Source organism: Camelus dromedarius, chromosome 4 (genome assembly GCF_036321535.1).
Source record: "Camelus dromedarius isolate mCamDro1 chromosome 4, mCamDro1.pat, whole genome shotgun sequence".
Classification (NCBI taxonomy): Eukaryota; Metazoa; Chordata; class Mammalia; order Artiodactyla; family Camelidae; genus Camelus; species Camelus dromedarius.
Genome location: NC_087439.1, coordinates 8,001,242 through 8,015,883, shown reverse-complemented (window position 1 = coordinate 8,015,883; position 14,642 = coordinate 8,001,242). Strand labels below are relative to the sequence as shown.

Sequence of the window (14,642 nt, the reverse complement as noted above, 5' to 3'; positions counted from 1 at the left end):
ATCTATTAATATAATTCAACCCATCAATAGATTAAACATAAAATACCCTGTGTTATCACATGAATTTTTGAAAAAAAATGGATAAAATTGAGCATTCATTTCTTATTTCAAACAAGCAATAACTAAAATAAGCAAATGAATGATTTACGTGTAAAATGAGAGTAAGAGGGTATCTTTCATGTGATGTGAAGTCAGAATCAGTATTAGATGTACTGGGAAATATATCAAAAGGACTGTTCTTTTTCGTTTGTTTGTTTGTTTCCCAAAGTTTTATACCACGATTATTATTTAATGTTTAAAAAGTTTTGGCTCTATTTTAGAAAGTTTTGATCAGGACAAGGAAACCAAGTAAATGTATTAAAAATTGACTTGAAAAAGAGTAAAGTGTTTTAAATATGTCACATGATTATTTCTTTCAAAAGCTTAATGAAATTAGCTAAAAAGTATATTGTTTGATATACAAGTATGTGGATAAAGGAAACAATAAGGTATATAATTTGCTTGATAAAATATTTAATTAATGAAAGTAACTCATTTACAATGGAATTTAATGAGACGTATGGCATATAACATTATATTTGTTTCAAGTGTACAACATAATGATTTGACATTTGCACATACTATAAAATGATCATCACAATAAGTCTACTTAACATCCATTATTACCACACACAGCTGCAAGTTCTTTTTCCCTTGTGAGGAGAACTTTTAAGATACACTCTCTTAGCAACTGTCAAATATAAAATACGATATTTTGAACTATAGTCACTATGTGGTACATTACATCCCATGATTTATTTGTTTTATAATGGAATCTGTACCTTCTTTTGACCCCCTTCACCCATTTTGCACCCCTCCAAGCCCCCACCACTGGCAACCACCAGTCTGTTCTCTTTATCTGTGAGTTATTTGCCTTTTTGTTTTGTGTTGTTTTTTAGATTCCATATGATGGAAAATTTTAAAAGCTTGAAATTTATAGTAATTAATGATGAATATGCAAATATGGAGATAAAAATATTTTGAGAACAGAAAAGAACAGAAAAGGTTCTTGTGCAGGAAGACGAAATATTTCAAAAATATCTATTCTTCGCAACTAAATATGTTAATGAAAATAATGAATTCTCAATCAAAAGTTCAACAGACTATTTTAAATAAAATTATTCTGAATTTAAACTTTCAATTAAAATAGGCAAAAAATATCAAATAATTCTCATGACGGAGTAAAACAATGGTAAGTAAAAGTAGGTAGCAGGATTAATAATCCTTATCATATATTACAATGTACAAAGAAACAATATTTAAAATAGTTGGAGCTTACAGTTACTGGGGGAAAGGTGGGGAGTGGAGAGATAAATTAGGAATTCAGGATTTGCAGATATTAACTATTATATATATAAAAAATATATATTTTATATAGATAAATAAACTATATAAAATAAACAAGGTCTTGTATAACATAGTGAACTATATTCAGTACCTTGTAATGGCCTATAGAGAAAAAGAATATGAAAAAGAATATACTTACATGTATAAGTGAAACACAATGCTGTACACCAGAAATTAATACTGTAACACTGTAAACTGACTGCTTTAAAAAAATAAAAAAATAAATAGAAAATAAAAATAATGTATTTTGAAAATTATTAGAAGAATTCACCAAAATTTATTATGTATTTCTTAACTTTTTTCTTAAGCTTGGTGGTAGATGAATACTTGTTAATTAGCCTTTATTTTTACTTACACACCACACCCACCCACACATGTATATGACTTTTGTATACATGGAAAAATTGTAATAAACTTTTAAAATTAAATGAAAAAATTTTAATGAAGAAACTTTTAAAAGTACTGTTCTGGTTTGCCTTGGAAAGAGATAAACATTTAGTATTTCAGCCATATATACCGGAAATAATAAACGATGAATATGTTTTAAAAAAAATGAAAAATAAATGGAACTAACAGGGAATGATAGACATCTGGAAATAGCCTTTGCTATATCTGTGGCTATTCATAGAAGACACTTGGATTAGGAGAACAAACCCCACTGAGACACACTCAAGCTTCTGTAGGGTTTAAGCGCAAGCTGAAGGTAACATTTCAAAGCTGCAAAGAAAAACTGGGTGACTCATTAAATGGTGTTGGGACAAACACGACTATAGGAACTATGGTTCTGCTTCTCTTTCATATACAGGGAAAGCATATTCATAACAAATTAGGTTTGTTTTTAAAAGAGTATTTCCATGGCAAAGGTAATTTGTAGTAATTTTTACAGGAAAGAAAGATGATAAAGCAAAGTAGTTTCCCATATCCTTCTCAGGGACAACTGCCCCTCCCAGTAGTTCAGCGTACGTCCTCGAGTCTAAACTGTAAACACGTTTTTTATTGTTGACATCACACTTTGCACCCAATGAAACTGCCCTTTTTCAATCAGCATTTACTCTTTTCCCATTTTACAACAAATGTTTAATTAGTACCATTATTGACAGCTACGTAAAATACTACTCTGTTGAGTCTCAGTGAGTTCCTTTAAATAAATATCTGAATCGTTTCCTATGTTTCATCTTTATGAAAAATAATCTGGGGAAAACTGTGTACTTCAGGGTTTTTTTTATTTGTTTGTTTGTTTTTGGCACAGTACAGAATAAACTAGGTCTACATGAGGTATATTTTGTTCATCCCTTGACTTTCGTTTGACCATACTCTCTCAGATGTTTGCATAAGAGGTAAACGTGAAGCTGTAGATTTTCTTTTCTTTTTATTTCTCCTTCTGTAAATTATTGTTTTATTTAGTGTTAAAAGGGTTTGGAAAGGAAGTAAAATAGTTTAGCAAAATAAGCTCTTAAAAAGCAAGCAATTCCAGTTATTTTTATGTGGGCCAATCAGTATCCTTTTAAATGTGTAATCAAGTGGGATCTATAATTATTTGAACCACTTGGCTCATGCATACAATTGAATCTACTGAAGTTCACTTGCTCACGTTCATTTTCCTGTTCCTTCAGAGCTTATAACTAGGAGTCTTTTTGTTTGTTTGTTTTTTCCCTCTCATAAAGCTTAGTTTTGGAGGAATTCCAGTACCAGGCAAACCTGGGACCTTTCTGAAGAAAAACTTCCACGGCTGTATTGAGAACCTTTACTACAATGGAGTAAACATAATCGACCTGGCTAAAAGAAGAAAGCATCAGATCTACACTGTGGTGAGTCCAAATCTTTTTCAGCCTGATAGTTTCTAACACTTAGGGGCAAGTCTGGCTTTCTCCATCCTGCCCCTGGGACCTCCTGTCAGGGTTCAGAGTCCCAGGTGAGATTGGAGAGGTGGAGGCCAAGTCGGGAGTGATCAGTGTGCATCGTGTTAATGGGAGAAACAAACGCATTAGAGGCACCTACAGAATTTTATTTTCCTGACTGTGAGTTTGTGCCAGCAGTGGGCAGAGTTGGCAGTCTTCCCTGGGCTAATGTGAATCTCCTTGTTATCCTTGAGGGATGCGACAATAGAGCCACAGATTCTATTAAATTCTACTGCTTGGAAATTTTATATTTGTCTACTTAATGCTGTTAAAAAAGAGGGCATTTTTGAAGAAGAGAGGTCCCATTTTTGGTGTCTTTGAGATCCCCTTTATACCATTTATCATGTTAACAAGTTAAATAATTTTTATAAATAATTATTATTTGTAGGATGCTTGGCACGTAGCAGATGATCGATAACGGTGTGGATGTTTCCAGCTCTAATTGTGGATTTGTCATTTTATCTTCCCAGTTCTATCAGTTTTTGCTTCATATATTTTACAGCTTCGTCATTTGGTACATACCTAGTTAGGATTGCTGAAAATTACTGTGTCTTTCTGGTGGATGCTCCCTTTTAACCACTGCAGCATGCTCTTCTCTGACTATGATAACTTTCTTTGCTCTAAAGTCTACTAAATCTGATATTAACGTAGCCTCTCTTGTTTTCTTCTTATATATGTATATATTTTTCCCCATTCTTTTACTTTTAACCTGCCTATATCATATTTGAAGTGAGTTTATTGTAGACAGTAAATAGGACAGTCATGTTTTTTAATTCTCTGTTTCTCAATCAGTGTTTTTGAACCATTTATATTTAATGTTAAAGTCATTGATGTATTAGGGCTCCAATGTGTCTTTTTGTTTGTTTTCTGTTTGTTCCCTTTGTTTTTCATTTCTCTCTTTTCTCCACCTTCCTGTGTATTTCTTGAATGATTTTCAGAATTCCCTTTTGATTTATCTAGTGTTTGAATGTGCCTCAATGTATAACTCTTGTTAAATGGTTCCTTTAGGGATTCTATACACATAACTTATTATGGTTTACTGATATTGCACCATATTTAGTGAAATATAGAAACCTGTGTCCCTTTTCTTTACCTTCCCCTGTTTATTACGTATTTGTCTTAATTACGTTTATTATATAATGGCCTTAATTTTTATTTCCTCCTTATATATTTAGAATCATATCAATATTATTTTTAAACTGTTCAATTTATTGACATGTTAGGGCTCAAATATGTGACAGCTTCACCTCTCAATCATAATTTTAAAAAGCTCAAGAGGAAAAGTAAAGTATATTGCATTTTCTCATATTTTTGCTCACTGTTGTTCCTTCTTCCTTCCTGATTTTCCTAGATTCCTTCTTTTGTCATTTCTTTTCTTTATTTACTCTTTTAAGGTGTGTGTGCTGGTCACAAATTCTCCAACGTTTCCTTCATATTATAATGTCTTGATATCTCTCCCAATCTTAAAGGATATGTTCTCTTGACATAAGATTCTGGGGTCACAGTTGTTTTCTTTCAGCACTTGACAAAGCTTGAGCCACTTTCTTCCAGCCTCAATGGTTTCTGGTAAAAAAAAAAAAAATCACTGTCATTTGATTTTTTTCCCCCTATAGATAGCATGTAATTTCTTTTGCACTGCGTTCAATGTATTTTCTCTGTTTTTAGCTTTCAAAAGGTTGACTATGATATGGCATGGTGTGGATTTCATTGGGTTATGCTGTTTGGGTTTCACTCAGTTCCTTGAATCTGTAGGCTTATGTTTTTCACCAAATTTGAGAAATATTCTGTCATGTATTTGAATATTTTTTCAGCCCTTTTCTCTTTCTCATTTCCTCCCTGAATTCCAGAGATATGAATGCTTGATCTTTCATTATAATCTCACAGGTCCCTAATCTTCTGTTCATTTTATGTCTGATATTATATTTTTCAGTTCTAAAATTTCCAATTGGTTCTTCTTTACATCTTCTATTTCCTTTCTAAGACTTTTCTATTTTTAACTAAGGCTTTGTATCACCTTCTTTGTCTCCAATATGTAATTGTTTCCTGAAGGACTTTTATGACAATGACCACTTAAATGTATTTGTCAGAGGATTCTAACAGCTTTGCCATCTCAGTGTGGGTATCTATTAATTGCTTTGTTTCATTTAATTTGAGATTTCCTGTTTCTTAGTATAAGAAGAACATTTTTTATTGTAACCTGAACTTTTTATGTATTATGATGAATCTCATTTAATTCTGTTTTAGCTGCCTTCCTCTGACTTTGGTCCAGTAGGGGAAAGGGATATTGAATCCAAACTTCCTACGCAACCTCCATTGACACCCAAATGTAGGGGAGATCCCTGTTACTACTAGGTGTAGAGGAGTAGGAGTTCTGGTTCCCTGCCAACTCTTCACTGACACCTCCCTGGCTGGGAAGGGTGGGAAAAACTCATTACTTCTCTCCATGTGACCTCTGGTGATTTCACAGCATGTCTGTGTGTGTGTGTGTGTGTGTGTGGGTGTGTGGGGGTGTGTGTGTGTGGGAGCAGTGCCTTTGCTATCACTGGACTCTGGCAAAAATTCTGTCTTCCCACCAAGCCATCTCTGACAGCATGCATGCAGGGAGTGGGTGGGTTTCCTTTTTACTGTCTAGGGAGCAATGAAAGTCCAGACTCTGCTAGGCATGTGGCCTCCATTGATAGGACGGGAAGAGACTTGCTACTATGTGACAAGGATTAAAGTCCAGGCTCCCTATGTGGTCTTCTCTGACACCACACTTGGCTGAAGGTTTGGGGCACCCTAGTAGAGGATGGCTGGATGAGACTGTGGCCATAGTTTTTTCAAGGTTGTTGGCAGGTTTGGAGTGGGTGTTGTCTAAAGGTGTTCTGCCTCCCTGTGCTGCTCCTTTCCTGGTCCTTTAAATAGAAGGAGGAAGCTTCCGAAGGGAACTATTTTTTGTCTTCACCAGTTGGTCTCTCTGAGTTGCTGGCTTCTTCAGCAACATGTCTAGGAGCTATAAAGCAAAAGAAGATCTAGGGAACTCTTCAGTGTTGCTCCATGGGTCTCAAGATCCTAATACCTGCTTGCTTTCTTCTTTCCACTGAGTTTCCTTTATATATAATGTTCAAGGCTTTTTAGTTGTACTTGGTTGGAGAAACAGAGAAAATCACACGACTCCATCTTCCCAGAAGCAGACATCCCTTAAACTGTTTTAAAACTTTGGGGAGTGGGGTTATGGCTCAGTTGGTAGAGGGCATGCTAAGCATGCACGAGATACTTGTTTCAATTCCCAGTACCTCCATTTGAAAAAGAAAAAAAAAGGTAACCCAAAGAAAGCTTTTGACAAGAGTAGACCACCCGATCATTGACATGCAAACTCAGATTCTCCTTGCGATCTGGTCATTGGATTTTCTGGACAAACTATAAAATTTAAATGATTTTGATGTTTTATTTTTTTTAAACAACCTGTAAATAAATATTTTGTTTGGGGGGGTTCCATATATTAACACATTTTATTTAAAGTGGCTGTTGGATTCCAGGGTGTGAAACAAGATTGCTTGAGGAAGATCACGCTTGGGTTAAAGGTTGCTATGCTTTAAAAGGCTTGCCCCTGCCTTATGCTCAAGCACGTGCGCTAAGGTTGTTTATTACCAAATTAACCTAAGCATGAGCTCACTGATAACACGTTTTTTGAGTCTAGGTCAGGAGACGCGAACCATGTAGAGCGTACTCATGCCCATCCTTTCCCCAATATTATTTTCCCCGAGTAGTTCATAGCACACCAGTTTCAATGAGTTTAATCTGCTAAAGCAGTGAGATCATACACTATTAGGAGTTTAGCTTAGACTGATGTCTTGAATATCAACACACCTGGAAGGTGGGGCGGTGTTATCTGCTGATGTCCTGAGAGTTGGCAGAACCAACTGAAATGCATGGAACTTATGAAAACATCGCTCATTGACATTGTTCATAAACTGGGCTCCAAAGTGTGGAGGGGGGGCCTGGGCTTCAGATATAACTAAGAGTCCTATGACAGCATTCATTAAAAAAAAAACTCCATACATATTATGCATTAGAAAACATATATGTATTTTTTTTTTACAAATTCATATTTTGGTTGAGTGATAAGATTTTTTTTGAAGTATAGTCAATAATGTGTCAATTTCTAATGTACAGCATAATGTTTCTGTCGTACATATACATGTATATATTCCTTTTCAGATTCTTTTTCATTATGGGTGTTGAATATACTTGCTTATGCTACACAATATAAACTTATTTATTTTACAAGAATATATATTTAGTTATGAGATATAATAAGAGATAAACCATTGAGTATACAGAGCAAAAAAAGGAAAAATACAGAAAACATGGAGGAAAAACATGACATTTTGGAATATGGGTGGTCTTCATCTCCTTTTTGGAGAGAATCATTAACCAACATTTTAATAAATGTCTTGTTGATTGGAAACTACTGTAGCACTTACCAAGCTGCCTGAAACTTTGCTAAATCATTTTATTCCTATGAGTTTAATTGGCACTATTGTTAATATGAAGCACAAAGAATCCATTTATCACTAACAGACTGGGGAAAAGAACATCTCAGGAAAAGTATTTTACTTTGCAGGAAGGCACCCTTTAGTTTTAACCTTCACAGTTTAAATAGAAAAAAAAAAAAAACCACATTATTTTTCCCCCAAATTACTTCCATCACCTTACTTAGGTGAGAGTTCCTGGCACCACACACACACACACACACACACACACATTTATATGGCTGGTCTTTTTTCCTTTAGGAATTCCTTGTGAGAAGGGATGGTTTGCTCTGTTAATTACAAGTACAAACTCTTTTATTCCCCTCCAAAGGCTTAAAGTTTCCCCCAAAGACACAGTATCATCTATGAAATCAGCTTTGTTCCAAGTCACTAAGCCACAGCTGTGCTACGTAAGGACTTTTGAGAGGGATAGTGTTTTTGTCCTTTCCCGGTGTTCACAGACTCCCTCACGGTGACTGAGTTTGGGGAAGTTCAGAGTTTAGCAGGAGATTCAAGGAAGCAACAAATCAGGCAGCAAGTGTAAGGTAATAGCCGTAAATTACAAAATGTGATTCAAGACTCCAGCTGGCACCAGCCTTGGCTTCATCCAGCGCAGACCGCATTTATGCACCAGCCCGGTTGTAATTTGTCATTCCTTTCTTGTGGGACCTGCCCACTCCCCGGAGATTTAACAGCTGTTCTGTGGGAATAATTCAATTTAGTCTTTATAGCTCGATTTGACTACCAGACGATCCTCCACATCCCAAATGCAGTAAAACTAACAGCTTCAAGTAGACATGAAAAATACCTCACTATTCTACCTCAAATCTTCCACCTTATGCTAATACAGCTCCATATAACAAACAATCAGGGAGTAAATGGCCCATTGAAGTGTGTGTACAGTACCTGTAATGTGGATTATTATATACGTAATAGAAGAAATATATTGTCTTGCAAGTTTCCTGAAAATGATTAATTTCATACCTCCCACCTCATCAGAAATGATGCTTGCTTTGAGCTCTTTTTTTCTGAGCCCTACCTCCCTTCTCCCAGAGGCAAGCGGAGTAACACAATTGTCTGGGAGTTGGCTGAGGTCTCACCCACTTCACTGTAGGTCTTAAAATGATTTTTGTTCATTTAAAAGAAAAACATCATAGAAATTCTCACACTACTTTACTTTGCCTTCAGTGGGAGGGGAGAAAAAAAGCCCATGTGAATAGTAGGACCAGGGTCCTAGAATTGGCTTTGGAGTTCATTGATGACATCAACCATCTCCAAATAATTGGATGGTGATAGCCAATACCAAGCATGTATAATGATGCTCCCAAGTTCACAGCTGAAACTGCTGAACAATCACAAAATGCATTTCCTCTCAGTCTCGTGGGAAGCCTCAAGGTCTTCCCAACCCAGTGTTTCTGGCAGCACCAATTGGTACATAATCATGGATAACTTCCTATTTTATGATCCCAACAAATAATAAAAGTAGATTGGAGACAGCTCATGTTCTGCCTCCTGGATCTAAAGTTTAGTTTATTCTCAAACTGCATACATCATGAAGTGGGTTTGAGGTGAATATATAAGAAACTTAGCAATCTCATTCACTGGAGGAAATTTAATGACTGGCTTTGGTTCAGATTTGGTCAAATGATGGGCTGCTTTAAAACAAAGTATTTAAAAAGATGCTGTCCAGTGGACATGGAGCTGACAGTTGTATGGATAAGTAGCAATAGTGGATGTTTGTGAAGTTTATGGTCTTTTGTTTGCACCTCTGCTGCCACGCAACTCATTGGAGTCTGGTTGTCTATTTTGTACAGCTCTGAAGCGAAGAGATGAGTAAAAGTGTACCCATGAGATCACTTACACACTCACATTCACATACACGCATGTGCATGTGCACACGTGACCACGTGTGGTGACGTCAACCTTTGTCTTCTCTTCCTGTGACCCACAAGCTCATGAAAATTGCTCAGAGAAATATCCCTGGTGTCTAGCGAAGCTTATAATCTCTTCATCTTGTCCCCAGGATCGCGTTTCATCATGCTCTGATAAATGGTACTTTCTCGGGATGGGAGAAATCATTTGAAAAGCGACTCACACATCACACCTTCTCTCTGCACTCCTGCCATCTGCCACTGTCATTCAACCCATCTGACCTTCTCATCACCTACTTCTGTGTTGCAGGCTCCTCTTACCCCCCAAAATTATTTTTAAATTATTAGCTTATGAAGATGTTTCTCCCTTTCTGTCTTTGGGCCAAGTGAAATTAAATAGCTTCAAGGTCATAGGAGGAATAATATGACAAAGTTAAAAAAAAAACAAACTAATAATGAAATGGTCATCCTTTCTGAAAATGGTTCCACTTTAAATCAGTGCTATGACTTTCTTTTCTAAGGTGACCAGTTTCATTAGCTCATGTGATGAAATCATTACTTGAAGTGATTAAAGAAAACATCTTTGGAATGTTAAAAATATGCATTTCTAGGGAGGTGAGAATAGCTCACCGGTCGGTCGAGTGCATGCTTAGCATGTACAAGGTCCTGGGTTCAATCCCTAGTACCTCCACTAAGAAAAGAAAAATATTTACATTTCTGTGTATTACTGATGCCATTTGGAATACACAGAATAGAACACCCCACCAGCCAGGGAGGAAAACACTATTCTCATCTATAAGTATTTCATATTTCTGTTTTCAGTACCTATTTGATATAATATAGACTTCATTTTACTGGCAATGTTCTATCTTGCTTTGGATGCTTAACATTTTCTCTAAGTATTTCCTGTGACTTTAACATTTTGATTAAACATTTAAAATCTCTTTACAAACATACTTTCTATGTTAAATCAATTCTCTATAGTTCATCTAAGATTCCCCTGTGTTAAAATTTGAGCTGTTTGAATTTTTACTGCCAAAACTAACACTGAGGTTACAAATATAATGCAAAAATATTTTCCAAAATTTAGAATAGGTAACTGGAAATGAAGTTTATTGAGTCAATAATTATGGATTTTTGACTCCATTTGTACTGTTTAAGTCTATACCAACTTCCATACCCACCCGTGGTGTAGGAGGGACCCTCCCATCCTGCCAGTTTCTCCTCTTGATCCCCTGCAATTTGAATATGCAAATGCCTTTCCAAAGAATGGCGCTAAATGAAAGTCAAAATCCTCTCAGGTGCTTTTCTTCTAGGAGCTGAGCATGTTCTTTTTATGCTCTTTCTCTCAAAATAACAACAATGATATCCCTTCATTTGAAGGCATCTTCTTTTGAGAGCTGTCTTACAGACAGTGCCACAAATCACCGTGCTAGTGCCAGAAGGGCAGTAAATGGAAGGATGACAGATGGACCTGTGGTCATATTAGTTCCTCTGTCCCTGAAACATCTGTGAGAGGCAGACAGGGGCAGGCGTCAGTCTCCACATTTTCTACTAAAAGATACTTTATGCTCAGGACCAGGGAAAGTCGATGATATACAGTCAGTGAGTATGTCATTCACAGCCTTCCTCCTTCCTTTCTGGAAAGCACCACACCATCAGCTTTTATTCATTTTTATTATACATCTATTTTTTTTTCCTAGGGTCCTGAATGACTTTCATGTCAAAGTGAAAAAAAAAAAAAAGAAAAAGGAAAAGCAAGTTTGGGCAGATCTGTGAATAGCACCACTTACCTGGGAATTGAAGAGGATGAGGCATTTCAGAAATGGCCCCTGTGTGGTTTGCTTATTGCCCAATAAATCTCTCTTGGGTATCTCTTGCAATGTCAGGATTTGGGGCAGAATCCTTGCCTTGGGCAGAAGGAAGAGAGGTGGCCACAGAGGTTGGAGTATCTGAGAAGAGCCTAATCTCCTTAAACCTAGGTGCCTATGGTCTTGGCAGAAGCGCCTACTGGTCCTGGTCCCAGGGCTCACAGCCTGTCCAGTTTCTGGCCTCTGCCTGTAGGTTCTTCCTCTGGGATTAAGCAGATGGCTGAGGTCAGTCCTGCACAGGGATTCAATGCCTCCCCGGAAACTCTGAGACCAGTTGCTCTTGTATTTCTGCAAGACAGATGGCAACTTTTCTGCTTGAGTTTCAAATTCTTTTGAATCATGTCCTCCAATATATAGGTTTACTGCCTAGTTTCTCACCAGTGCTTCTTCTTCCCTCGTCAAGCCCAGACCTTTTTCTGTTTCCGGGATGCACTCAGTGTATCGCCTCCTACATGCCATTTCTCCCAAACTAGCTGAGCTGCCTTTCTCCTTCACTCCTTGCCGGTTCAGACACTACTCAGCCATTCTCCACCAAGCTCATAAGGAGGGCTAACATCTTATACCAGGATGAGACACAATATTATTAACTGATGCTCAGAGGTGGAGCATGGTCCTGGAGTTTCCCCAGGCTGTGTGAACCACAGACCCTTGAGCTGCAAGCCAGGCAGGCAATCCTAAGTTTCAAGGAGCAACTTAGGGGCTTTGGGGCTATAGAGCAAAAAATTAGGAAGTTTCAAAACTATAAAGATGGAAGCACCAGTAGGGTGTACCAGTGGGAACCTGCTGTGTTCCTGCCTTGCCTGTGTTGACTTCAGTGGGTTGTCTACAGCCTCCTGGAGCACAGCACTAAGAAGAATCATGGGCCGGGTCCCAACCGGGAGTTGGTGCTATGATCTCTGAGCAGAAACCATCATGAGGTTGGGAACGGAGTCATTTTGAAGGTTCTGTGTGTGCTGGCCCTGACTAGGCAAATTCTAGAGCCCATCTTCTCTTCCAGCATCTTTCAAACTCTCAGGATTCTGATGCTTCCATGGCTGTGAACCTCACACTTACCCAATAGGACACAAATTTGCACTTCATTCCTCAGCGTCCTCAAGATGTAGTTACCAAGCATCTACTGTCTTCAAAGAAAACGACCCTGCCTTCAAGGGATGGGAAACTTGAAACCTCTCTCTGCCCCCAGCGTTTTCCTTGTGGGCACCAGGCCACCATTTGGGAACGCAGAATGCAAAACCCAGGCACTGACCTTGACCGTGTCCTGCTTTCTGCTCTCCTGGCTGCCATTTTGATTGTCAATCCTTCTTTCTTCTCTTCTCATTCCTTTTGCCTTTATGGTTTGACTCTTTTTGTTTGTTTTACCTCCTTGGTTCCTCTCAGTGATTCTGCTTTTTCATTGGGTTTACAGCATTGAGTTTACAGTCTTCTGCTTTCTTTCTTTGACTATATCCCCTGCCCTCCATCCTGCAAGGCCAACAGTTCTTCTGACTGTCGTATTCCCAGCCACGCACGTGATTGGCAAGGCTTGAACAGAGTTTACAAGAGATAAGGAGGGGAAATGATGGAGTCAGGAAAAACTTCATAAAAGTTGTGAAAGTGCAAGAACTTGACATGAGATTTGAAGAAAGATGCCTCTTGGACAATTCCAAGGTAATAGGAAGGAGGGAAAAGGAGGGGCCTGAGAAATACACAAGTTCAGCATGCTATTCAGGACATTAGGTAGATGAAAGCACTATGTATTGAAGAGACTATGGTCTATGAAGGCCGTCAGGTTAAGTCTTAGCATTGCCACCGAATAGCTATAGCATCTGGGCAGTTACTGAACCTCTCCATGCTTCCATGTCTCCATCTACAAGGAAGAAATCATCACACCTACTTTACTCCTACAGCGACTCCTGGGATATTATAGGCATTGGCTCACTAATATCTAATAATATCATCGTAATTATTTTTATTGTCCCACATTGCCCGCCATCTTTCATTGTATGTTTCCCACGAAGCCCGTAGTCCTATGATTATGTCTATCCCGTTATACAAATGGCCTTCTACAAGTACAGCACTAAAGATTTTAGATCAGTGATAATTAACATTTTAGGGGGCCTGCACCCTTTAAGAATATAATGAAACCTATGGACTCATTTTATTTTGCATAACATTTTGGGGGCACAAAAATGTCCTTGCATTGTACCACGGACAGCAGGTCAAGCGCTCCAGATCCAATTTTGGATTAGAAGAATAGTCAATAAAAGGAACCCTTTTCTGTCTTTATAAATTCTCAGAAATCTTACATAAAGATTCCATGTTGAATCACCAGGACCCCAAAGAAGTAGAGGACTGACCCTGGATCTGTTCTTTGTGGGACAGCTGGGCTGGCTTCTTAGAAAGTCTTCACCTTTTGTCACAGGATTTAGACGACATCTCTGCCGGGGTCCCGGGTTGTGAGAAAGGAAAAATTCTATATAAAAAATTGTTAGCCAGTAGAAGGTGGTTAACTACTAAAATGGATGAAAGAGGACGGTGAGGGGTCCAGAAATAGCAAGTGCAAAAAATCAGGTACTTCTTCTAGGCCGAGAAGGTGGGCAGTGAAGGAACTGAGAACTGGGAGAGCTCCCCTGCCTGCATCCTGGGCTGAGATTCAGACCTTTCCAAAGAGGGTGTGCTTCCCAGGGGAACCTGCAACTGCAGATGGCAAAGAAGATTGCCAGAAAGCCATCTATGGAGGCTGCCAGCCATGGGGAGAGTGTGGGCTGAGTTTGCAGCTGGACCTCAACTGCAGAGCACCTGGGCTCCCACTGACAGACAGTCATGTAGGACAGGAACCCAGAAAGGATGTCTTCCAAGAGCTGCGGTCCTGCAGTGTCTCTCTAGCGCCCTCTATCCACTAAGCCTACCATTTGGACAGCGGACAAAAGAGAAATGCTCCAGCATCACCCGTAGGGTGGCTTTGGAGCTGCAACTCAGAAGTGGGTAACTGGCACAGCCTCTAATCTTTCCTCTTCCTTTGAAGATCTAGATTGAAAATTAGAAGCCCTGGGCATCTGGAAGAGGGGGTTGGGCAGACGAAGCCAGACACACATACATTCAGGATTTAATTATCACCTGAGC

The 14,642-nt window shown here is 38.3% G+C and overlaps 1 protein-coding gene across 1 annotated transcript in view; it reads left to right on the top strand.

Annotated features, from left to right (window-relative positions):
* The window catches only part of CNTNAP5 (contactin associated protein family member 5), a 741,033-nt gene that overhangs the window by 366,974 nt on the left and 359,417 nt on the right, over positions 1 to 14,642 (top strand). Inside the window, exon 7 of the mRNA XM_010979356.3 lies at positions 3,051 to 3,194. Coding sequence (XP_010977658.3) covers positions 3,051 to 3,194 — 144 coding nt within the window. The remainder of the gene's footprint in view (positions 1 to 3,050; positions 3,195 to 14,642) is intronic.